This window comes from Coregonus clupeaformis, unplaced genomic scaffold (assembly GCF_020615455.1).
Source record: "Coregonus clupeaformis isolate EN_2021a unplaced genomic scaffold, ASM2061545v1 scaf0312, whole genome shotgun sequence".
NCBI classification, from domain to species: Eukaryota; Metazoa; Chordata; class Actinopteri; order Salmoniformes; family Salmonidae; genus Coregonus; species Coregonus clupeaformis.
The window spans coordinates 126,752-151,249 of record NW_025533767.1 but is presented as its reverse complement, the minus strand read 5'-3'; the positions used below and the strand labels follow the sequence as shown (position 1 = coordinate 151,249).

Here is a 24,498-nt window from a genome sequence, read left to right as displayed (position 1 = left end):
TGTATCCAACGCCAGCTACCTCCAATTTATGCTGGGTGACAGACAGAAAGCCTGTTAATGGCAGCATTATGGGAAGACTGGACCTGAACCAAACAAGTACTTTTGGGAGTCAGGGAAAATGTATGGAGCAGAAATTACATGATTTTCTTTAGGAATGTAGTGAAGTAAAAGTTGTCAAAAATATAAATAGTAAAGTACAAAAAAAAAACTACTTAAGTAGTATTTTAAAGTATTTTTACTTAAGTACTTTATACCACTGTGGGTGACCGACAGAAAGCCTGTTGATCCCAGCATTATTGGGAAGTTAGGACCTGACCAGTAGAGGTCACTAACAGACCTGCTATATTCAGTTCTAATGTTGGCTTTTAGTACAATCTTGAATGTTTCCTTCAATCTCCATGTCAAACATACAAAGAGAAGCTATTGAAGTGTGAAGGAGCTGGTGGCTTCCAGCTGTGTCTGAGGGAGAGCTGTCTGGCCCATTCGGCTGGACTAGATATTCCATGTATCCAACTCCAGCTACCTCCAACTTATGCTGGGTGACAGAGAGAAAGCCTGAGAGTCTGATGCACCCGTGCGTCAATCTAAGTAACGTAATACAAAAATCCCCATCCAAATCCATCAGTTTAACTTAGAGATGGATATCAGTTTTGCATTGGCTGCGTCTCAATCCATCACATCCGTCTATGTCAGCCTTCCACATCTGCGGTGGAAGGTGGCAGAGCTACAGCGGTGTTTGTCAGACCATGAGACATCCCGAAAATCGCTCTTCTCACGAAAACATCTGTAGGGTCCGAACGGTTTGACCGACAAACAATTATGACCCCACTATGGAAAGGGGTATTCATGGCTTGTATTCTCCAATGTATTTTGAGGAGGAGGCGAAGAGAGAGAGGATGCGAGGAGGAATTGAGGAAAGATGAATTGAGAAGAATTGAGAAAGAGACCATTGGCGAGTCTTTAATAGCCCTATTTAACCACTATGGTGAGTTCATAGCTCACTTTAACCACTACAGTGCCTTCAGAAAATATTCATACCCCTGGACTTCTAAAAAATGCTGTTGTGTTACAGCCTGAATTTAAAATTGATTAAAATGATTTTTTTTCTCTCACCCTTCTACCCACAGTACCCCACAGTGACTAAGTGAAATCATGTTTTTGAAATTTGAGCACATTTTTTGAAAATGAAATATACGTATATCTAATTTACATAAGTATTCACACCCCTGAGTTCATACTTTGTAGAAGGACTTTTGGCAGTGATTACAGCTGTTAGTCTTTCCACACCTGGATTGTGCAACATTTGTCCATTATTCTTTAAAAAATTCTTCAAGCTCTGTCAAATCGGGTGGTTGATCATTGCTAGACAACCATTTTCAGGTCTTCCCATAGATGTTCAAGTAGATTTAAGTCAAAACTGTAACTCGGCCACTCAGGGACTGTCTTCTTGGTAAGCAACTCCAGTGTAGATTTGGCCTTGTGTTTTAGGTTATTGTCTTGCTGATAGGTGAATTCATCTCCCAGTGTCTTGTGGAACGTAGACTGAACCAGGTTTTCCTCTAGGATTTTTCCTGTGCTTAGCTCTATTCCGTTTCTTTTTATCCTGAAAAACTCCCCACTCCTTAACGATTACAAGCATACCCATAACATGATGCAGCCACCACTATGCTTGAAAATATGGAAGTGGTACTCTGTAATGTGTTGTATTGGATTTGCCCCAAACATAACAAACATAACACTTTGTATTCAGGACCAAAAGTTAATTGCTTTGCCACATTTTTTGCAGTATTACTTTAGTGTTACAAACAGGATGCATGTTTTGAAATATTTGTTATTATGTACAGGCTTCCTTCTTTTCACTCTGTCAATCAGTTTAGTAACTACAATGTTGTTGATTCATCCTCAGTTTTCTCCTTTCACAGACATTCAACTCTGTAACTGTTTTAATGTCACCATTGGCCTCATGGTTTTCTTTCTCTCCGGCAACTGAGTTAGGAAGGACACCTATATCTTTGTAGTGACTGTGGGTATTGATACACCATCCAAAGTGTAATTAATAACTTCACCATGCTCAAAGGGATATTTAATACCTGCTTTATTAATTTATTTTACCCATCTACCAATCAATGCCCTTCTTTGTGAGGCATTGGAAAACCTCCCCTGGTCTTTGTGGTTGAATATGTGTTTGAAATTCACTGCTCGACAGAGGGACCTTACAGATAATCGTACATGTGGGGTAGAGAGATGAGGTAGTCATTCAAAAATGTTCATGTTAATTAAACACTAGTTTTTAACACAGAGTTAGTCTATGCAACTTATTATGTGTCAAGGTTAAGCACATTTTTTTCTCCTGAACTTATTTAGGCTTGCCATAACAAAGGGGTTGAATACTTACTGACTCAATACATTTCAGCTTGAAATCTTTTATTAATTTGTAATAAAAAAAAAGAAAAACATATTTCCACTTTGACATTATGGGTTATTGTGTGTAGGCCAGTGACAATAAAATCTCCATTTAATCAATTTTAAATTCATGCTGTAACACAACAAAATGTGGAAAAAGTCAAAGGGTGTGAATCCTTTCTGAAAGCACTGTAGTTGGCATCATGACGTTCAGCACGACCATCAACATGATAACTACGAGAGAGCGAGAGATAACTATATCTCACAGATCCAGTAACTGTTATATGAACACGGATAGTCATGCCATGTTCCTTGGCCTGATGACCTGTGACCGAACAAAACACAATTCTCACGTACACCACCACTAGGATCTCCTCTCATCCAATACCTGCAGTAGAAACGACAGAGTTAGACTGGCCACTCTCTCAGAACCTAGAGTATGAACAACACAGAGAATCAGTCCTACTCCTTACACTGTGGTCAGTGTAATTAGAGCAGTATAGTCTTACCTTGGGGTGGTCAGTGTGGTGCCGTCCACCCATTTCCAGGTCCCCTCAGTAACACAGTCAGTCAGACCAATCCAAGCTTCAGGGACTTCGTTAAACCCATTGATGAATGTCTGTTGTTGTGACAGAAGTCAACATTGTATCTCTCTCTCTCTCTCTCTCTCTCTCTCTCTCTCTCTCTCTCTCTCTCTCTCTCTCTCTCTCTCTCTCTCTCTCTCTCTCTCTCTCTCTCTCTCTCTCTCTCTCTCTCTCTCTCTCTCTCTCTCTCTCTCACACACTCACTCACTCACTCACTCATTCACTCACCTGTTCCTTATCACTGTTTACGATGAACAGGTCTGCTCCTCTCTCCAGACAGTCCTGTCTGCTCTCCCTCCAGGTTTTCTTCTCAGTAGATATGAAGTAACAACTGGATTCAAACTTCTGCCAGCCTTCAGGACAGGTATGATCTTCATGATTTGCACCTATTATTGAAGAATACAAACACAAGTTGACTGCATATTAGGCATGTGATGTTATGATCACTGATTAGCTGAATTCTCTCAGAATAGAGAACTTTCTCATGAGATCATCTCTCTCCTTCTGTAGCTGGTCTCTCTCTTTAGTCAGTGTGTTGTAACCTGTCTGTAGCTGGTCTCTCTCTTTAGTCAGTGTGTTGTAACTGGTCTGTAGCTGGTCTCTCTCTTTAGTCAGTGTGCTGTAACTGGTCTGTAGCTGGTCTCTCTCTGCAGTCACATGGGTTTTATCTTCCATGCCTCTGTTATCTAGAAAGGATTGATACATATAGCTACTGTTGAAAAGGTCATTTCTTACTGCTACTGTAAGTGACAGGCGTTAAAAACTGAAGGTCTACACAGTCTGCTAAAAGTGGACAGAATATCTTGGATGTGGTTTGCTAGTTCCTTGAACATGTCTAACAGAGGAGGAATTTAGTTACACAGGGACTGTGCAAGCAACACTGAAGCATGCATGAGAGCACCAGCTGTTCCGGATGACTATGTGATCACGCTCTCCGTAGCTGATTGGAGTAAGACTTTTAAGCAGGTCAACATTCACAAGGCGGATTACCAGGACGTGTACTCCGAGCATGTGCTGACCAACTGGCACGTGTCTTCACTGACATTTTCAACATGTCCCTGACTGAGTCTGTAATACCAACATATTTCAAGCAGACCACCATAGTCCCCGTGCCCAAGGACCCGTAGCACTGACGTCTGTAGCCATGAAGTGCTTTGAAAGGGTGGTCATGGCTCACATCAACACCATTATCCCAGAAACCCTAGACCCACTCCAATTTGCATACCGCCCCAACAGATCCACAGATGATGCAATCTCTATTGCACTCCACACTGCCCTTTCCCACCTGGACAAAAGGAACACCTACGTGAGAATGCTATTCATTGACTACAGCTCAGCATTCAACACCATAGTGCCCTCAAAGCTCATCACTAAGTAAAGGATCCTGGGACTAAACACCTCCCTCAGCATCTGGTTCCTGGACTTCCTGATGGGCCGCCCCCCAGGTGGTAAGGGTGAGGTAACAACACATCTGCCACACTGATCCTCAACACGGGGGGCCCTCAGGGGTGCGTGCTCAGTCCCCTCCTGTACTCCCTGTTCACCCATGACTGCATGGCCAGGCACGACTCCAACACCATCATTAAGTTTGCCGATGACACAACAGTGGTAGGCCTGATCACCGACAACGATGAGACAGCCTATAGGGAGGAGGTCAGAGACCTGGCTGTGTAGTGCCAGAAAAACAACCTCTCCCTCAACGTAACCAAGACAAAGGAGATGATTGTGGACTACAGGGATAAAAAGAGGACTGAGCACGCCCCCATTCTCATCGACAGGGCTGTAGTGGAACAGGTTGAGAGCTTCAAGTTCCTTGGTGTCCACATCACCAATGAACTATCATGGTCCAAACACACCAAGACAGTCGTGAAGAGGGCACAACAAAGCCTATTCCCCCTCAGGAGACTGAAAAGATTTGGCATGGATCCTCAAAAAATTATACAGCTGCACCATCGAGAGCATCCTGACTGGTTGCATCACCGCCTGGTATGGCAACTGCTTGGCCTCCGACCGCAAGGCACTACAGAGGGTAGTGCGTACAGCCCAGTACATCACTTGGGCCAAGCTTCCTGCCATCCAGGACCTCTATACCAGGCGGTGTCAGAGGAAGGCACTCAAATTGTCAAAGACTCCTGCCACCCTAGTCATAGACTGTTTTCTCTGCTACCACACGGGATGCGGTACCGGAGTGCCAAGTCTAGGTCCAAAAGACTTCACAACAGCTTCTACCCCCAAGCCATAAGACTCCTGAACAGCTAATCATGGCTACCCGGACTATTTGCACCCCCAAACCCCGCCCCATCTGTTTACGCTGCTGCTACTCTGTTAATTATTTATTCATAGTCACTTTAACTCTACCCACATGTACATATTACTTCAACTACCTCAACTAGTGGTGCCCCCCACATTGACTCTGCACCGGTACCCCACTGTATATATAGCCTCCCTACTGTTATTTTATTTTACTTCTACTCTTTTTTTCTCAACACTTTTTTGTTGTTGTTTTATTTTACTTTTTTTATAACAAATAAATAAATTCACTGTTGGTTAAGGGCTGTAAGTAAGCATTTCACTGTGATGTCTGCTCCTGTTGTATTCGGCGCATGTGGCCAATTAAAATTTGATTTGATTTGAGATAACAACATTCATCTGAATTTGGGACCTTGTGAAAGTCTGATATAGTGTAATGATTAGATAACAATACACTCACAGACTGGTCTCAGGGAGATGTTGAGCGTGACTTGTAGAACACACAGCATCCCAAAGCTCACAGCAACCATCCTGTAGAGTCTTCTCCCTGAATCCTCAGGTCCTGAGGAGATACACTCTGATGTGAGAACACACATACACAACGTAACCATGCACACATACCCACACACGCACACTCACACAAAAACACACAAACACACGTAGAAGGGGGTGGGGTTGGTACATGACCATATACAAGAGGACTGTTTCTCCATTCTGTTTTAGAGGAGGTTACCATATCAGTATAACATGTTAGAAGCACACAATTACATTAATACATCTAAATACACTGAAAACATACACCTATTTGCATATTTACATTCAAGGTAAAATCATTATAAAAAACTTCCACTGGGACTTACTATTAATTAGCATTTTTCAGTGCTTTTGTGTCATGTGTAAGTATTTGTCTTTGTGTGTGTCTGTGTGCGTGTCAGACCTGAGATACAGTGGAGAAAAAAAGTATTGAGTCAGCCACCAATTGTGCAAGTTCTCCCACTTAAAAAGATGAGAGAGGCCTGTATTTGTCATCATAGGTACACGTCAACTATGACAGACAAAATGAGGAAAAAAAATCCAGAAAATCACATTGTAGGATTTTTAATGAATTTATTTGCAAATTATGGTGGAAAATAAGTATTTGGTCAATAACAAAAGTTTCTCAATACTTTGTTGTATACCCTTTGTTGGCAATGACACAGGTCAAACGTTTTCTGTAAGTCTTCACAAGGTTTTCACACACTGTTGCTGGTATTTTGGCCCATTCCTCCATGCAGATCTCCTCTAGAGCAGTGATGTTTTGGGGCTGTCGCTGTGCAACACGGACTTTCTACTCCCTCCAAAGATTTTCTATGGGGTTGAGATCTGGAGACTGGCTAGGCCACTCCAGGACCTTGAAATGCTTCTTACGAAGCCACTCCTTCGTTGCCCGGGCAGTGTGTTTGGGATCATTGTCATGCTGAAAGACCCAGCCACGTTTCATCTTCAATGCCCTTGCTGATTGAAGGAGGTTTTCACTCAAAATCTCACGATACATGGCCCCATTCATTCTTTCCTTTACAGGATCAGTCGTCCTGGTCCCTTTCCAGAAAAACAGCCCCAAAGCATGATGTTTCCACCCCCATTCTTCACAGTAGGTATGGTGTTCTTTGGATGCAACTCAGCATTCTTTGTCCTCCAAACACGACGAGTTGAGTTTTTACCAAAATGTTCTATTTTGGTTTCATCTGACCATATGACATTCTCCCAATCCTCTTCTGGATCATCCAAATGCACTCTAGCAAACTTCAGACGGGCCTGGACATGTACTGGCTTAAGCAGGGGGACACGTCTTGCACTGCAGGATTTGAGTCCCTGGCGGCGTAGTGTGTTACTGATGGTAGGCTTTGTTACTTTGGTCCCAGCTCTCTGCAGGTCATTCACTAGGTCCCCCCGTGTGGTTCTGGGATTTTTGCTCACCGTTCTTGTGATCATTTTGACCCCACGGGGTGAGATCTTGCGTGGAGCCCCAGATCGAGGGAGATTATCAGCGGTCTTGTATGTCTTCCATTTCCTAATAATTGCTCCCACAGTTGATTTCTTCAAACCAAGCTGCTTACCTATTGCAGATTCAGTCTTCCCAGCCTGGTGCAGGTCTACAATTTTGTTTCTGGTGTCCTTTGACAGCTCTTTGGTCTTGGCCATAGTGGAGTTTGGAGTGTGACTATTTGAGGTTCTGGACAGGTGTCTTTTATACTGATAACAACTTCTAACAGGTGCCATTAATACAGGTAACGAGTGGAGGACAGAGGAGCCTCTTAAAGAAGAAGTTACAGGTCTGTGAGAGCCAGAAATCTTGCTTGTTTGTAGGTGACCAAATACTTATTTTCCACCATAATTTGCAAATTAATTCATTAAAAATCCTACAATTTGATTTTCTGGATTTTTTTTCTCTCAATTTGTCTGTCATAGTTGACGTGTACCTATGATGAAAATTACAGGCCTCTCTCTTCTTTTTAAGTGGGAGAACTTGCACAATTGGTGGCTGACTAAATACTTTTTTCCCCCACTGTATCTTTAGATTTACTTATACTTTGTGGAAAGTAACTATTTTTCCGGGGAAGAAATTGTTTCTTTGGAGGTCACTACAACTTTTTGAATACAGATCCCAAAACATGACAACTCTTTAAAACTATTTGAAAACAGATCTGAGAAAGCAACCACTCAGTCGGGGTCTCAACTTAGTAGAGAATACACAATGTGAATACACAATGTGAATACACAATGGGCAATTTGGAAATTTGGTTGTGCATCAGCAGTTTTTCTCTTGTTATGTCAGTCCCTCCTTGTCAGTCACTCCTTGTCAGCTAACCATTTTTAGATTGTCAAATAGTCTAGCCAGCTATCTAAACTCTTTGTAATCTTGGCCGAATACCAACCCGGTCACATAGGATATGTGCCCAGGGGCCCTGGCCTCCCGTGGTTCCCCATTTACTTATTTTGTCACTCTCACTCATATATCATTAACATGTCATAAGTCTTGACAAAATGTGTTGAATTGCAGGAAATGTGCTTTAAAAATGCAAAAATGTCTCTCTAGTCCATGGCAAAATGGTTAGAATAGCAGAAAGCTTGCTTTACACGGCAACCTTTTCTCTACTCCTTGTGGCAAAATGTGTAACATTTCAGGAAATTAACTTTAAAACTAAAAGGTATTGACCAGGAGGGGGGAGCTCCCCTCTCTCCCCGGGTCACCCCCCTCTCATGCTCACTTTTTGTTGCGGCAAAATCCCGATTTTACAAATTAAGAACACAGGTAGTCTAGACTCTAGCTAACCACTATATAGCCACTCAAATATCCACACAAGCCACAAGCCAGCCATATATCATGAGTTAGAAGATTATGAACATTAGGCTATATTATGAAGTTATTATTTAAGAGCATTGAAGACTAATCACAATCAGTAAATAATAAAATGCTAGCTAACTAGCAGATTAACATCAATCATCAAAATCAATGATTAGCTGATAGTCTACCCTCTTTTCCTGATGTCAATCATGTCTTTAGGAGCCACTGTAACTAGTGGTGTAGTGATATTTCTTTAGGTGAGGGAGCACAAAAAAAAAAGAATGATGTCATAATTTCTCAAAGTTTGTCTCAAGAAAAACGTATGTTTTAATAACCTCAAAACACCAAGTTAGGCATACCTAATTTCAAAATAGGCAAATATCACTGTCAATCTTGAATGATAATTCTTCACGTTTTACTGGTGAAATGTCCAAACTCCATTCCAATCATCTCAATCATTTTCATGGGAATATGCATTTAGATCTTCTTGAATTACTGTTTTGTGAGGTAATCAACCCAGATGGTGTTAACATAACTATTAGCCTTTCTTATAGGCCTATTTTGTTTCAATCAAAGCATATATCCTGCCTACAGTGCTGTTGAGTTCTTCAGATAAGAAATGACTGAGGAGGTGTTTTTGGTGTAACATATTAAATCAAATCAAATCAAATCAAATTGTATTCGTCACATAAACGTGTTTAGCAGATGTTAAAGCGGGTGTAGTGAAATGCTTGTGCTTCTAGCTCCGACAGTGCAGTGATATCTAATAAGTAATATTTAATAATTTCACAACATATACCTAAAACACACAAAACTAGTAAGGAATGGGATTTAAGAATATATACATATATGAACAAGCAATGACAGACTAAGATACTGTAGAATATTATAGAATAGAATACAGTATATACATATGAGATGAGAAAGTCAAGATATGTAAACATTATTAAAGTGACTAGTGTTCCATTTCTTAAAGTGGCCAGTGATTTCAATAGGCAGCAGCAGCCTCTAATGTGCTAGCGATGGCTATTTAACATTTACATTTACATCATTTAGCAGACGCTCTTATCCAGAGCGTCTTACAAAGTGGTGCATTCAACTTATGATAGCCAGTGGGACAACCTCCTTTTTTAAAATATATTTTAAAATATTTTATTTTAATGAGGGGTGGGGGAAGAAGGATTACTTTATACTATTCCAGGTATTCCTTAAAGAGGTAGTCTGATGGCCTTGAGATAGAAGCTGTTTTTCATTCTCTCGGTCCCAGCTTTGATGCACCTGTACTGACCTCGCCTTCTGGATGATAGCGGGGTGAACAGGCAGTGGCTCGGGTGGTTGATGTCCTTGATGATCTTTTTGGCCTTCCTGTGACATCGGGTGCTGTATGTGTCTTGGAGGGCGGGTAGTTTGCCCCCGGTAATGCGTTCGGCAGACCGCACCACCCTCTAGACAGCCCTGCGGTTGTGGGCGGTGCAGTTGCCGTACCAGGCGGTGATACAGCCTGACAGGATGCTCTCAATTTTGCATCTGTAAAAGTTTGTTAGGGTTTTAGGTGCTAAGCCGAATTTCTTCAGCCTCCTGAGGTTGAAGAGGCTCTGTTTCTCCTTCTTCACCACACTGTCTGCGTGGGTGGACCATTTAAGTTTGTCAGTGATGTGTACGCCAAGGAACTTGAAGCTTTCCACCCTCTCCACTGCGGTCCCGTCCGATGAGGATAGGGGGTGCACCCTCTGCTGTTTCCTGAAGTCCACGATCATCTCCTTTGTTTTGTTAATGTTGAGTGAGAGGTTATTTTCCTGGCACCACACTCCCAGAGACCTCACCTCCTCACTGTAGGCGGTCTCGTCATTGTTGGTAATCAAGCCTACTACTGTTGTGTCGTCTGCAAACTTGATGATTGAGTTGGAGGCGTGCTTGGCCACGCAGTCATGGGTGAACAGGGAGTACAGGAGGGGGCTGAGCACGCACCCTTGTGGGGCCCCAGTGTTGAGGATCAGCGAAGTGGAGATGTTGTTTCCTACCTTCACCACCTGGGGGCAGCCCGTCAGGAAGTCCAGGACCCAGTTGCACAGGGCAGGGTTCAGACCCAGGGCCTCGAGCTTAATGATGAGCTTGGAGGGTGCTATGGTGTTGAATGCTGAGCTATAGTCAATGAACAGCATTCTTACATAGGTATTCCTCTTGTCCAGATGAGATAGGGCAGTGTGCAGTGTGATGGCGATTGCATCGTCTGTGGATCTATTGGGGCGGTAAGCAAATTGGAGTGGGTCTCGGGTGACAGGTAAGGTAGAGGTGATATGATCCTTGACTAGTCTCTCATAGCACTTCATGATGACAGAGGTGAGTGCTACAGGGCGATAGTCATTTAGTTCAGTTACCTTTGCTTTCTCGGGTACAGGAACAATGGTGGCCATCTTGAAGCATGTGGGAACAGCAGACTGGGAAAGGGAGAGATTGAATATGTCCGTAAACACACCAGGCAGCTGGTCTGCACATGCTCTGAGGACGCGGCTAGGGATGCCGTCTGGGCCGGCAGCCTTGTGGGGGTTAACAGCTTAAATGTCTTAATCACGTCGGCCACGGAGAAGGAGAGGCCACAGTCCTTGTTAGTGGGCCTCGTCAGTGGCACTGTGTTATCCTCAAAGCGGGCGAAGAAGGTGTGTAGCTTGTCTGGAAGCGAGACGCCGATGTCGTGGCTGGTTTTTATAGACCTACTATGCTACAGGACAGTGCTTATAGAAAGTCTACACCCCCTTGATCTTTTATCACATTTTGCTGCCTTAAAATGACATCTTAAAAGGGTTTAATTTGATTTATTTTCTACAGATCTACACAACGTACTCCACATTTTCAAAGTGAAACAAAGTTATAGAACAAAGAAAACTGAAATATCATAATTGGATAAGTCTCCACCCCCCTGAGTTAATACTTGGTGGAAGCACCTTTTGCTGCAATTACAGCTGTGAATCATTCGAATTAAGATTCTACCAATTTTGCACAACAAAAATATATACATTGTTTTTGTCAAAATTGCTCGGACCGCTTCCCTTCTGCCTAGGCAGCATTGCTACAATGCTTGATTCAGAGCGGTTGCGAAGACAGTGCAGTATGAAGAGATGCTAAAACTGCTACTCCAATAGAAATCCCTGATCACATTTGTAGGCGATGTCATGGCGACATTGGCTAGAGAAGCTCATGCGCAAAAACAGGTCATTGGGTCTAACGGTCATCTTGTACAGGCCAAATAAAGTTGTTTTTGTCAAATTTATGAGGTTGGAGTAATAACATGTAGAACTATTTAAGACATTGGCTTGAATCTAGGTTGTGCCTTAAGATTTTGAGAAAATTAACAACTAAGGAAGAATTTTTCACATCTCTCATTGACTTCCACAAACGCCTGCCTTGTCTGTTTGGTCTGTTTCGCAAGTGTTCAAGGAAGTCTTGCGATGTTGTGCTTCTGTGTTTAGCAAACCTGCATTATTGTGACGCTGTTGTCTTAACCTTTGTAATTTTCAAGCTAGGATCAGTGTCAAGGGGCATCTTGTTCTGAAGTGGAAATAAAATTATACACACATACACAGAAACTGCAACATCACAACCTTTACATGATCACCTTATGAAGACCCCCTCTGCACACTTTAACTTGGTGAGGAAAGGAAATCGGTGTGTTTTCTTGCGTCACTATGAGTAAACATTAGTTGTGGCTCTTCCACAGAATTGAGTCACTTCCACAAGTCCATTTCCTCCTACAGTGAACATATAAAAAAAGTAAATCATGCTTCTATTTATCTGAAACCCACAGCATGGATGATTCAGAGATGCTTTGATTTCCTAACAGTGTTGATCCACATGATCCTGCTTGTTGTTCCCATCTTCTGACAGATCTCTTTGTCTTCTTTCTGTTTTCACTCAACAACTGTAGTTTAGACATGTTTGTGATCTAACTAACCCACAATCCTAATATTTGTGTAAACTCTTCACAGTTGTGTTCTATGTGTGTAACTGAGTAGACTGATACCCCCTTTCATTGCCCCACAATCCATAGGTAAGGCTGTACAGTGAAATACAAGTATGCCCCGAGTCGTGACTGAACAAGGACAAGGTAAATATGAATCTAGCAGTTTTTCTATACACCGGTTGGACAGAACGGTGGCGGCGGAAAAACTGAAATCTGTTTTACCTCATTTCTACCAGCACGTCACCTGTGCAACTGGAAGTGAAAAAAACTCTAAATAACCTTTACTCCACACACAGAGACACATACAAAGCTCTCCCTTGCCCTCCATTTGGCAAATCTGACCATAATTATATCCTCCTGATTCTTGCCTACAAGCAAAAACTAAAACAGGAAGTACCAATGACGCGCTCAATACAGAAGTGGTGCAATGAAGTGAATGTTAAGCTACAGGACTGTTTCTCTACAACGGACTGGAATATGTTCTGGGATTCATCCAATGGCATTGAAGAATTTACCTTATCAGTCACCGGCTTCATTAATGAGTGCATCGACAACATCTTCCCCACAGTGACCATACGTACATATCCCAACCAGAAGCCATGGATTACAGGGAACATCGGCAGTGAGCTAAAGGCTAGAGCTGCCACTTTCAAGGAGCGGGACACTAATCCAGACCCTTATAAGAAATCCCGCTACCTCCTCCGATGAACCATCAAACAGGCAAAGCTTCAATACAGGACCAAAATCGAATCCTACTACACAGGTTCTGACACTCGTTGTGGCAGGGCTTGAAAACTATTACAAAGGGAAACCCAGCAGCGATCTGTCCAGTGACGCGAGCATACCAGACAAGCTAGTTACACTATATATACAAAAGTATGTGGACACCCCTTCAAATGAGTGGATTCTGTCAAATTTCTGCCCTGCTAGAGCTGACCCGGTCAACTGTGAGAGCTGTTATTGTGAAGTGAAAATGTATAGGAGCAACAACAGCTCAGCTGTGAAGTGGTAGGCCACACAAGCTCACAGAACGGGTCCGCCAAGTGCTGAAGCGAGTAAAAATTGTCTGCCGAGTTCCAAACTGCATTTGGAAGCAACATCAGTACAATAACTGTTCGTTGGGATCTTCATGAAATGGGTTTCCATGGCCGAGCAGCCGCACAGAAGCCTAAGATCACCATGTGCAATGCCAAGCGTCGGCTAGAGTGGTGTAAAGCTCGCCGTCATTGGACTCTGGAGCAGTGGAAACGTGTTCTCTGGAGTGATGAATCACGCTTCACCATCTGGCAGTCTGACTGACGAATCTGGGTTTGTCGGATAACAGGAGAACGCTACCTGCCCGAATGCATAGTGCCAACTGTAAAGTTGGGTGGAGGAGGAATAATGGTCTGGGACGTTTTTTTATGGTTCGGGCTAGGCCCCTTAGTTCCAGTGAAGGGAAATCTTCATGATTCTGTGCTTCCAACTTTGTGGCAAAAGTTTGGGGAAGGCCTTTTGCTGTTTTAGCATAACATTGCCCCTGTGCACAAAGCGAGGTCCATACAGAAATGGTTTGTCGAGATCGGTGTGGAAGAACTTGACTGGCCTGCACAGAGCCTTGACCTCAACCCAATTGAAAACCTTTGGGATGAATTGGAACGCCGACTGCGAGCCAGGCCTAATCGCCTAACATCAGTGCCTCACCTCACTAATGCTCTTGTGGCTGAATGGAAGCAAGTCCCCGCAGCAATGTTCCAACATCTAGTGGAAAGTCTTCCCAGAAGAGTGGAGGCTGTTCTAGCAGCAAAGGGGGGACCAACTCCATATTAATGCCCATGATTTTGGAATGAGATGTTCGACGAGCAGGTGTCCACATACAATTGGTCATGTAGTATACCTTCTATGCTTGCTTTGAGACTAGCAACACTGAACCATGCAGGAGAGCACCAGCTGTTCCGAACGACTGTGTGATCACGCTCTCCGTGACTAAGACCTTTAAACAGGTTAGCATTCACAGACAAATTACCAGGACGAGTACTCAGAGCATGCGATGAGCAACTGGCAAGTGTCTTCAACAACATTTTCAACCTCTCCCTGACCCAGTCTGTAATACCTACATGTTTCAAGCAGACCACCATAGTCCCTGTGCCCAAGAATGCCAAGTTAACCTGTCTAAATTACTATCGCCCCGTAGCACTCACACCTGTAGCCATGAAATGCTTTGAAAGGCTGGTCATGGCTCATATCAACACCATCATCCCAGACACCCTGGACCCACTCCAATTCGCATACCTCCCCACAGATCCACAGATGATGCAATCTCTATACTGTTCATTGACTACAGCTCAGCGTTCAACACCATAGTGCCGTCCAAGCTCATCACTAAACTAAGGACCCTGGGATTAAACAACTCCCTCTGCAGCTGGATCCTGGACTTCCTGATGGGCCGCCCCCAGGTGGTGAGGGTAGGCAACAACATATCCACCACACTGACCCTCAACATGGGGTCCCTCAGGGGTGCATGCTTAGTCCCTTCCTGTACTCTTTGTTCACCCATGACTGTGTGGCCGCGAACAACTCCAACACCATCATTAAGTTTGCCGATGACACGACGGTGGTAGGCCTGATCACCGACGACGATGAGACGGCTTACAGCGAGTAGGTCAGAGACCTTTACAACACTCTCCCTTTTGATAAACACCAGTCCACGGTGTGAAACAGCAAAATGTCATGTTCTGAAGTCAGCATATATCCAGTGGAAATGTCATAAAATACCTGATCTCCCTTTGCGTGAAAACAGCTGTGTCTGTCCCGAGCTCACTGGCACAAAAACTCTGAGGGCCCGGAATAGGCTAGTTGATTAAATGTTGCAAGTTCTCTAGCGTCAGCTTCTGGCCGGACCTTCATATTTACAATCATTGGGCCGGACCCAGTTGATTGATTTGATACAATGTTGCCCTTCACTAACTGATTGATTTGATATAACGTTGCTCTTCACTAACTGATTGATTTGATACAATGTTGCACTTCACTAACTGATTGATTTGATACAACGTTGCACTTCACTAACTGATTGATTTGATACATTGTGGCCCTTCACTAACTGATTGATTTGATACAACATTGCACTTCATTTGTGATAGCGCAAGTCAAGACCGAAAGGGAGGCAGGCAGGCTGAGTAGAGAGATGAATGAGATTGAAAGAACCTGCATTTTCAACAGGATATTTTCTGTTTTTATTTGTGGGGGTTTATGCATTTTTACTTAGTTGTCAATAGGCCTACTGCTACATTGGCCTATAGGCTATTTTGCTTAGTTCCATGCGCTGATTTATTAAGCCAATCAAGGTGTATCAATGTGTCCATATGGCAGAGGCTGGTTGATATTGAGAAACAAAAACGTTACTGAAATTAAACTGTTCCACGAAAATACACATGAAAATCATAACTGGCACGTAGATCAGTAGAAATGCTAGGGTGAACTTCCCCAAACTTGAAACTCACGCGCCACAAAAGAATAGACCGTTGTGAACAGGGTGCACATTTCTTTGTACTACATAATTACAATGGGTGTGTTTTTGTGTGTCGAGAAATATTGAAACATTTCTGGAATTGTGATACTTGCTTTGTCATCACTTAACTACATTGTGATAATAATAGTCCCGTGTAGCTCAGTTGGTAGAGCATGGCGTTTGCAACGCCAGGGTTGTGGGTTCATTTCCCACGAGGGGCCAGTATGAAAAATAAAATAAAAAAATGTATGCACTCACTAACTGTAAGTCGCTCTGGATAAGAGCGTCTGCTAAATGACTAAAATGTAAATAATAAAAGATATACAGTATATCTGCTCCATGGGCCCTAGGCAAAAGTAGTGCATTAGAAAAGGGGTAGTCCCAAATGGCCCCCTATTCCATATATGGTGCACTACGTTTGAACAGAGCCCTATGGGCCCTGGTAAAGGCAACTGTGCTAATAGGGTAGCATTTGGGACTATATTGAGATTGAGGGTTGGCAGCAACAGTTTGCCCAAGCTTGCAGTCATCTCAAATATGAAAAACAGGAAGTTACTGTATGAAGAAATTGCCAAAATTACACAATATAGCTGTAGCATGATTTAAAATGCACGATCTGCGATTTCTATATATAAAAAATCAATAAAAAAATGCTTTACAATTAATGACATTTCCCCACGGATTTTTTAAGAATATAACTTATACTGTAAATGACTCATGAGCTTAGTTTAACCGTCTAACCCCATCACGACCCAAAATGTCAGCTTGTTTCACGATGGAATTGTAAACAAACACCATATAGCCTCAGATGGTTAAAACTATCATTTTGATCTTGTGGATGGTCAGTCCTTGCATACATATCTCTCTCTATGAATTTGAGAGTGTTTACATTTTTCCAGCCCCGTCCCTCAGCTGTTTACCAAAAACAGTGGCGGGGTGTCCACTGTGTTGTTGTTTAAAAAGGTTATTTTCAATTGGTTATCTTTAAATAGTTCCAAATAGTTTCAAAATAGAAGTAAAAAAATAAATTTGAATTGATACATTTTAGTGTACGTGACCCCAGCAGGTTTTGAACCCCACGCTCCGTACCAACTGAACCAAACAGAAGACAGAACCAAAAAAATGTGTTTTACTATAATGTGTGTGTGTGTGTGTGTGTGTGCGTGCGTGCGTGCATTCATACCTGCCTGCATCCGCGTGTGAGAGAGTGAAAGATAGAGATCATTCTTTGTACCTGAGCGATGGGTCTCAGTCTTCACGCTCCTTGCTGCTCTGTTCGGTTTTCTTCAGTAACTTTGTTTAATTCAATCACCTGTTTGTTGACGTAGTTGGCCATCTTAACTAACTGTACCCGAATATCAATGATTACCCCAATCAATCAATTAATCAACTAATTCAGTCTGTCTGACCTCTTATAGTGTTAACTTACTTATGATTACCTTTCTAACTGACTCGCAATGGTAATATCTACTGTATGAATCTAACTTCAATGACCAGTAGTTGAGTAGCTGCTCTGATATGCGTCTCTATTGGTTCCTCTCTGATGTCTGTCTGTGGTGCACTGCAGTTGATAGAATGTTTTAAGTGTCCAATCACTTTCAAGCAGGACGTAATATTTGGCAAGGCCTGTCTGTGGCATTTTTCATAAGGAAGTGACGTTATGCCTTGTAATCCGTGACTGCCCATCGATGGCCAAATAGGGGCCCAATCTCACTCACAGAAAGCCAGCCTCAGGGAGATGTTGAGAGTGACTTGTAGAACACACTGCACTCCAAAACACACGGCAACCAGGCTGTAGAGTCTTGGTTTTCCATCTGCAGAGGAACACACACACACACACACACACACACACACACACACACACACACACACACACACACACACACACACACACACACACACACACACACCATCATCACTAATGATTTAGATTAAAACAGAACACACATCATCCCACAAATCCTTAACTAATTCTGAGAACCTAACATTTCCAATGTGTCATTGGTTTTCCCCCAATTGTGGGTTGGCAGCAACAGTTTGCTCAAGAGCGTAGTCATGGCAAGTCTTATAAACAGGAAGCTACTAAATGAAGAAAAAAGGACCAAAGATACACAATATAGCTGTAGCATGATTTAAAGGGGCAATCTGCAATTGCTATATCCATTTTTTTTTTACATCAATTTAAATTAGTGATATTTACCTATTGATTCTTGAAAAAATAAGTTTAACTATCTAACCCCATCAGAACTGAAAATATAAGCTTGTTTTCGGATGGAATTATAAACAATGGAATTGTAAACAAGCACTGTATAGCCTCACATTTTTACGTCATTTAGCAGACGCTCTTATCCAGAGCGACTTACAAATTGGTGCATTCACCTTATAGCCTGTGGGATAACGACTTTACAATGTTTTTTTATATTTTTTATTTTTTTTATTATTTGTTTTGAGCAGCGAACAGTTTTGACTGGGCTGAGCGGGAACTATGCTTCCGCAGAGGTAGGGAGCCAGCAGGCCAGAGGGGATGAAACGCAATGGCCTCGTTTGATCATGAATGGTGTTAGCAGTTGATGTCTCCCGAGTGGCGCAGGGGTCTAAGGCACTGCATCGCAGTGCTAGCTGTGCCACTAGAGATCCTGGTTCAAATCCAGGCTCTGTCGTAGCCGGCCGCAACCGGGAGACCAATGGGGCGGCGCACAATTGGCCCAGCGTCGTCCAGGGTAGGGGAGGGAATGGCCGGCAGGGAGGTAGCTCAGTTGGTAGAGCATGATGTTTGCAACGCAAGGGTTGTGGGTTCGATTCCCAGAGGGGGCCAGTATGAAAAAATAAATAATAATGTAGGCACTAACTGTAAGTCGCTCTGGATTAGAGTGTCTGCTAAATGACGTAAATGTAATGTTATTCTTCAATAACACTGACCCCAAAGCAAATCAGGGGGAGAAAAATATATTTATTCAAAGAAAACAAATCATAGTCGTTATGCTGGAAAGTAGATGGCAGATGTTCATTCTTCCCTGTCCTCAGTGTTTCTCCACTGAACAAAGAGACAGGATGGAGTTTATAGCCTCAATCCTAGCATGTGGCTGGCTGACCAATTAGAATTCCTTGCAATAAAATTGGGCCAATGGCCAAATACCAAGAATCCCGTTTCAGGCTCAATGTATAGACAACTTGGACCAATGAGAACTTGCCACATGTAGCTGTGAGTCCCTGGTTGGAACCCCTACACAGATTCTAAACAGATGTTGAACTGAAAAACAACTCTTTCCATTGATCGTACGTTCCCTCTTGACCTCTAGTCCTATGCGTTGTTTATTTATCTTAGAATATTCTTATAATGGTCAGTCCTTGCATACATACTGTAGCTCTCTCTATGAATTTGAGAGTGGTTATATTTCTCCAGCCCCGTCTCTCAGCTGTTTAGCCAAAAAGTGGTGAGGTGTCCCCTGTGTTGTTGTTTCAAAATGTTATTTTAAATTAATCTTATTTAAATAGTTCCAATAACTAAAGTGAAAAGATACATTGAATGCATATATTTTAGTGTACGTGACCCCAGCAGGTTTTGAACACCGCGCTCCATACCAACTGAACCACACAGAAGACAGAAACCCCCAAAAATATACAAGTGTTTTTCCATTATGTGGTATTAGTGTGTGTGTGAATATGTTCCATTTGTACGTGGCAGACCTGCCTGTGTGCCTCAGCTCCTGTGTTTGAGAGAATAAGATGCATAGAATTCTTAGTTCTTACCTGAGAGATGGGTCTCAGTCTTCACGCTCCTCGTTGCTCTGTTCCGGTTTTCTTCAGTAACTTCGTTTAAATCAATCACTTGTTTGTTGATGTAGCTGGCCATCTTAACTAACCGTGCCGAATCTATAAATGATTACCCCAATCAATCAATTAATCAACTAATTCAGTCTGACCTCTTATAGTGTTAACTTACTTATGATTACCTTTCTAACTGGCTTGTAATGGTAATATCTACTGTATGATTATAACTTCAATGACCAGTAGTTGAGTAGTGTAGTAGAAATATTTAACTCAAAAGTAATCAACTCAAAAATATCTCTCAAGAAACTGGAGCTTGTGAATCCAAAAATTAGACCTTTATTATCTAATAACAAATGCCGAGATGTTCCATGGAACAACTGTCTCTCTCTGGCTAAGACATCCCTTTTATACACACACACAAATGCACAAACATGCATACATGGCATATACAGTTACCCCCTTATGGCAAATTCCTAACTTATTTTAGTTCTACACCATCCTTCTTTTTCAACATCCAGCTGTCACACAATGTCCACTCCAAAAGGCCATGAATGCTTTTTTCTACATGAAGCCTCTCATTCTATCATTCTATTGGCTGTGTGGCTTAGGCCCCTTCTTAACAAATAACTAATGTATCGCATACTGTTGAGAGCTTTTGTGAAAGAGCACATACATTCATTTAAAACACAGCATATACTACATGGCTATATTCCTTATTTAAGCATGTATCTGGATTATAAAATATCAAACCTGTTTATTATATTTTACCTTTGGCATCTCCCTACATTTGCCTTAATGATACATAAAATATTCCTATATAATCCCCCCTATTCCTATATAATACAAAGATTAATTTTAAAAATGAATGTAAGCATGTGCATTTACTTATTCTTAGCCTTGCCATATGTGGTTACATTTTACATGCATATATTTAAACCAATATATCTTTCTCATTACTTGACCCATCCTGATGAGGACCCAGAGCCCAGTCAGGAATTGGTTACAAGTCTGGAAGGTTTTCCTCTAAATTAACCTCCAAATTGTTCTATTGGGCTTTGTAACCATGGCAAGCCCACCCACCCCCAGGAACAACTCCATACAAACATTCAGGATTCCCAAATGGACAGTCCATTGGTCCTCCTTTAACATTACAAAACTTCCCATATTCATTTACATACTGTCCTGGAGCTCCCTGAACTGGGTGTATTTCTTTGGCTGAACTAGTAACAATGGTCTGTACAGTAATTTGTTTTACTGTGGTTTGAATCAAAAGTGATTTTAACAGAGGTAGTATACAACAAAACACTACTCCCATCACTACAAGTGACATTCCTATCATTATTGCCATTTTTGTAAACATTGCACCCCATTTTCCCAAAGTTAATTCCATCCAGTCCCAAACATGAGTATCATACCCAGCATTATCCTTAACCTCTTTTCGTAGTCCTTTGAGCTTAGTCATTGCTTCAGTGAAAGAACCATCCGGGGCAGTATTATTGGGGATAAAAGTACAACATTCATCTCCAAAAATAACACAAACTCCACCTTTTTCTGCTAATAGCCAGTTTAGAGCCTGCCTATTCTGCCATGCCATTCTACTAGTAGCATGTACTTGCTCTCCTAGAGCTGATAATGCAGAGTCTGTGTAATTAATAAACCTTTGTTGATTATAATAAATATAATTGATCCATTCTAGGTTTTTGTTGATTCAAATCCTGCTTTAATTGAATCTCTTGCCTCATATTCATTTGGAATTCCTCTGGGTTTACCTATTCCATCTAAATATACACTGGGGTCATGTTCATATGATCTTTTTACCCTTTTATTATTATTCTGTGCATCCCTATTTGTTCTTTTGTCTACCTCCCACTCTGATATAACCACCTCCTGAAGCATTTGTACTCTAGAACATACTCCCTTCCATCCTTTAGGCAAAGTAGCTCTAATCTTTTGTTCTCCACATACCCAAAATAAATCTGCCACTGCCACCGATTGATCCTCATAAGGAAAAATCAATGGCATTGCCAGTGTTTGCTTCTCACATTCCCCAGGGTCACCCAGCCCTCCAATTGTAGCTATTACCCCAGTACTTGATCGTGCTGCCTGATAAACCGCTCTGTGGGGTCTGCATTCCAGGATATATCTTTATTTAGGTGCCATGTGGTCTCACACTTTCCCTTACATTTTACATTTACATTTACATGTACGTCATTTAGCAGACGCTCTTATCCAGAGCGACTTACAAATTGGTGCATTCACCCTATAACCAGTGGGATAACCACTTTACAATTTTATTTTTTATTTATTTATTTATTTATTTTTAAGAGGGGGGGTAGAAGGATTACTTTATCCTATCCCAGGTATTCCTTAAAGAGGTGGGGTTTTAAATGTCTCCGGAAGGTGGTGAGTGACTCCGCTGTCCTGGCGTCGTGAGGGAGCTTGTTCCACCATTGGGGTGCCAGAGCAGCGAACGATTTTGACTGGGCTGAGCGGGAACTATGCTTCCGCAGAGGAAGGGGAGCCAGCAGGCCAGAGGTGGATGAACGCAATTTTCCCAAATCGTGCTCCCCATCCGTTTTATTGTAGCATTCATCATTTAGATTATAGTCTATATGGTATTTTTCCGGTGCTTCCATTTTTCTGGGCTCTATTCTGATATCAATTTTTTTACACCACTCTCCCCATCCTACTTGATTATAGAATCTGTAATGATAGGGATTTCCCAAAAATGATAAACATTCTGCAGGACAGTGTCAGAGCGGGCGTAGGTGTGGTGTAGGAATCAGAGGCAGGACACAGATGCTAGTCCAAAAATACTTTAGTAAAGTCCACAAAAATGAACGGCTACAACCAGAGCCGGAGGCACGAGAAAATATAACGCACACAGCGTATAAATGCAAAACACTGCGAAAGTGCGGACTATCTATCTCATACAAAATAGAGCATAAACTGACTGGAAGCACCAGCTGACAAGGAACAACTACACACAACCACAAAACAGAAACAACGAGAACTTAAAGGGCACATAATCAAGACAAAATGAGAAACAGGTGTACCAAAACAGACCAAACCAAACAAACACAGAAACAACGAACGGTGGCAGCTAGTACTCCGGAGACGACGACCGCCGAAGCCTGCCCGAACAAGGAGGAGGAGCAAACTTGGCCGAAACCGTGACAGTACCCACCCCTTGACGCGCGGCTCCAGCGTCCGCTGACCCCGGCCTCGGGACGACCAGGAGGACGCGGAGCAGGGCGCGTGGGATGACCACGATGGAACTCAGTCAGAAGGGGACGGGTCTAAGATATCTCTCCTCGCCACCCAGCACCGCTCCTCCGGACCGTACTCCTCCCACTCCACGAGATATTGGAGACCCCCCATCCGACGTCTCGAATCCAGGATGGACCGAACTGTGTACGCCGGAGCCCCCTCGATGTCCAGCGGGGCGGAGGAGTCTCTGCTATCTCACAGTCCTGGAGTGGACCAGCTACCACCGGCCTGAGGAGAGACACATGGAACGAGGGGTTAATATTCTTATAATCAATAGGTAGTTGTAATCTGTAACACACCTCGTTCAACCTCCTCAGGACTTTAAAAGGCCCCCCACAAACCGCCGACCCAGCTTCCGGCAGGGCAGGCGGAGGGGCAGGTTTCTGGTCGAGAGCCAGACTCGATCTCCCGGTGCGTACACCGGTCCCTCACTGCGGTGGAGATCGGCGCTCGCCTTGTGTCGACGGATGGCCCGCTGCAGATGTACGTGAGCAGCGTTCCACGTCTCCTCCGAGCGCCGCACCCACTCATCCACCGCAGGGGCCTCGATCTGGCTCTGATGCCAAGGTGCCAGAGCCGGTTGGTACCCTAATACACATTGGAAAGGAGTTAGTCTGGTGGAGGAGTGGCGAAGGGAGTTCTGGGCCATCTCGGCCCAGGGAACATACCTCGCCCACTCCTCCGGCCGGCCCTGGCAATACGACCTCAGAAACCTACCCACATCCTGGTTTACCCGTTCAACCTGCCCATTGCTCTCTGGGTGGTACCCCGAGGTAAGGCTCACCGAGACCCCCAAGCGCTCCATGAACGCTCTCCAGACTCGAGAGGTAAACTGGGGGCCTCGATCAGACACTATATCCTCGGGTACCCCGTAATGCCGGAAGACGTGGGTGAATAGTGCCTCAGCGGTCTGTAGGGCAGTGGGGAGACCCGGCATGGGAAGGAGACGACAGGCCTTCGAGAACCGATCCACAACGACCAGGATGGTGGTATTTCCCTGGGAGGGGGGAAGGTCAGTAACAAAATCCACCGAGAGGTGAGACCAGGGTCGTTGTGGAACGGGCAGGGGTTGTAGCTTACCCCGGGGCAGGTGTCTGGGTGCCTTACACTGGGCACACACCGAGCAGGAGGAAACATAAACCCTCACATCCCTGGCTAACGTTGGCCACCAGTATTTTGTGCTAAGGCAGTGCACTGTCCGGCCAATACCTGGATGTCCAGAGGAGGGTGACGTGTGAGCCCAATATATAAGCTTCGATCCCGAACCTCGAGCGGAACGTACGTCCGACCCACAGGACACTGTGGAGGGCTAGGATCGGCACGCAACGCCCGCTCGATTTCGGAATCGACCTCCCACACCACCGGTACCACCAGGCAAGACGGCGGTAGTATGGGCGTGGGCTCAACGGACCTCTCCTCCGTGTCATACTGCCGGGACAGGGCATCT

General features: G+C 43.4%; 1 protein-coding gene across 1 annotated transcript in view; it reads right to left on the bottom strand.

The window, feature by feature from the left end:
- Window positions 1–2,529: 2,529 nt before the first annotated feature.
- LOC121559493 (C-type lectin domain family 6 member A-like) overlaps window positions 2,530–24,498 on the bottom strand; it is a 49,675-nt gene continuing 27,706 nt past the window's right edge. The window contains exons 2-6 of the mRNA XM_045214779.1: window positions 19,761–19,883; window positions 5,698–5,799; window positions 3,216–3,373; window positions 2,913–3,022; window positions 2,530–2,791 (exon numbers count right to left, since the gene is read on the bottom strand). Of these exons, the coding sequence (XP_045070714.1) occupies window positions 2,659–2,791; window positions 2,913–3,022; window positions 3,216–3,373; window positions 5,698–5,799; window positions 19,761–19,883 (626 nt within the window). The 3' untranslated portion in view covers window positions 2,530–2,658. The remainder of the gene's footprint in view (window positions 2,792–2,912; window positions 3,023–3,215; window positions 3,374–5,697; window positions 5,800–19,760; window positions 19,884–24,498) is intronic.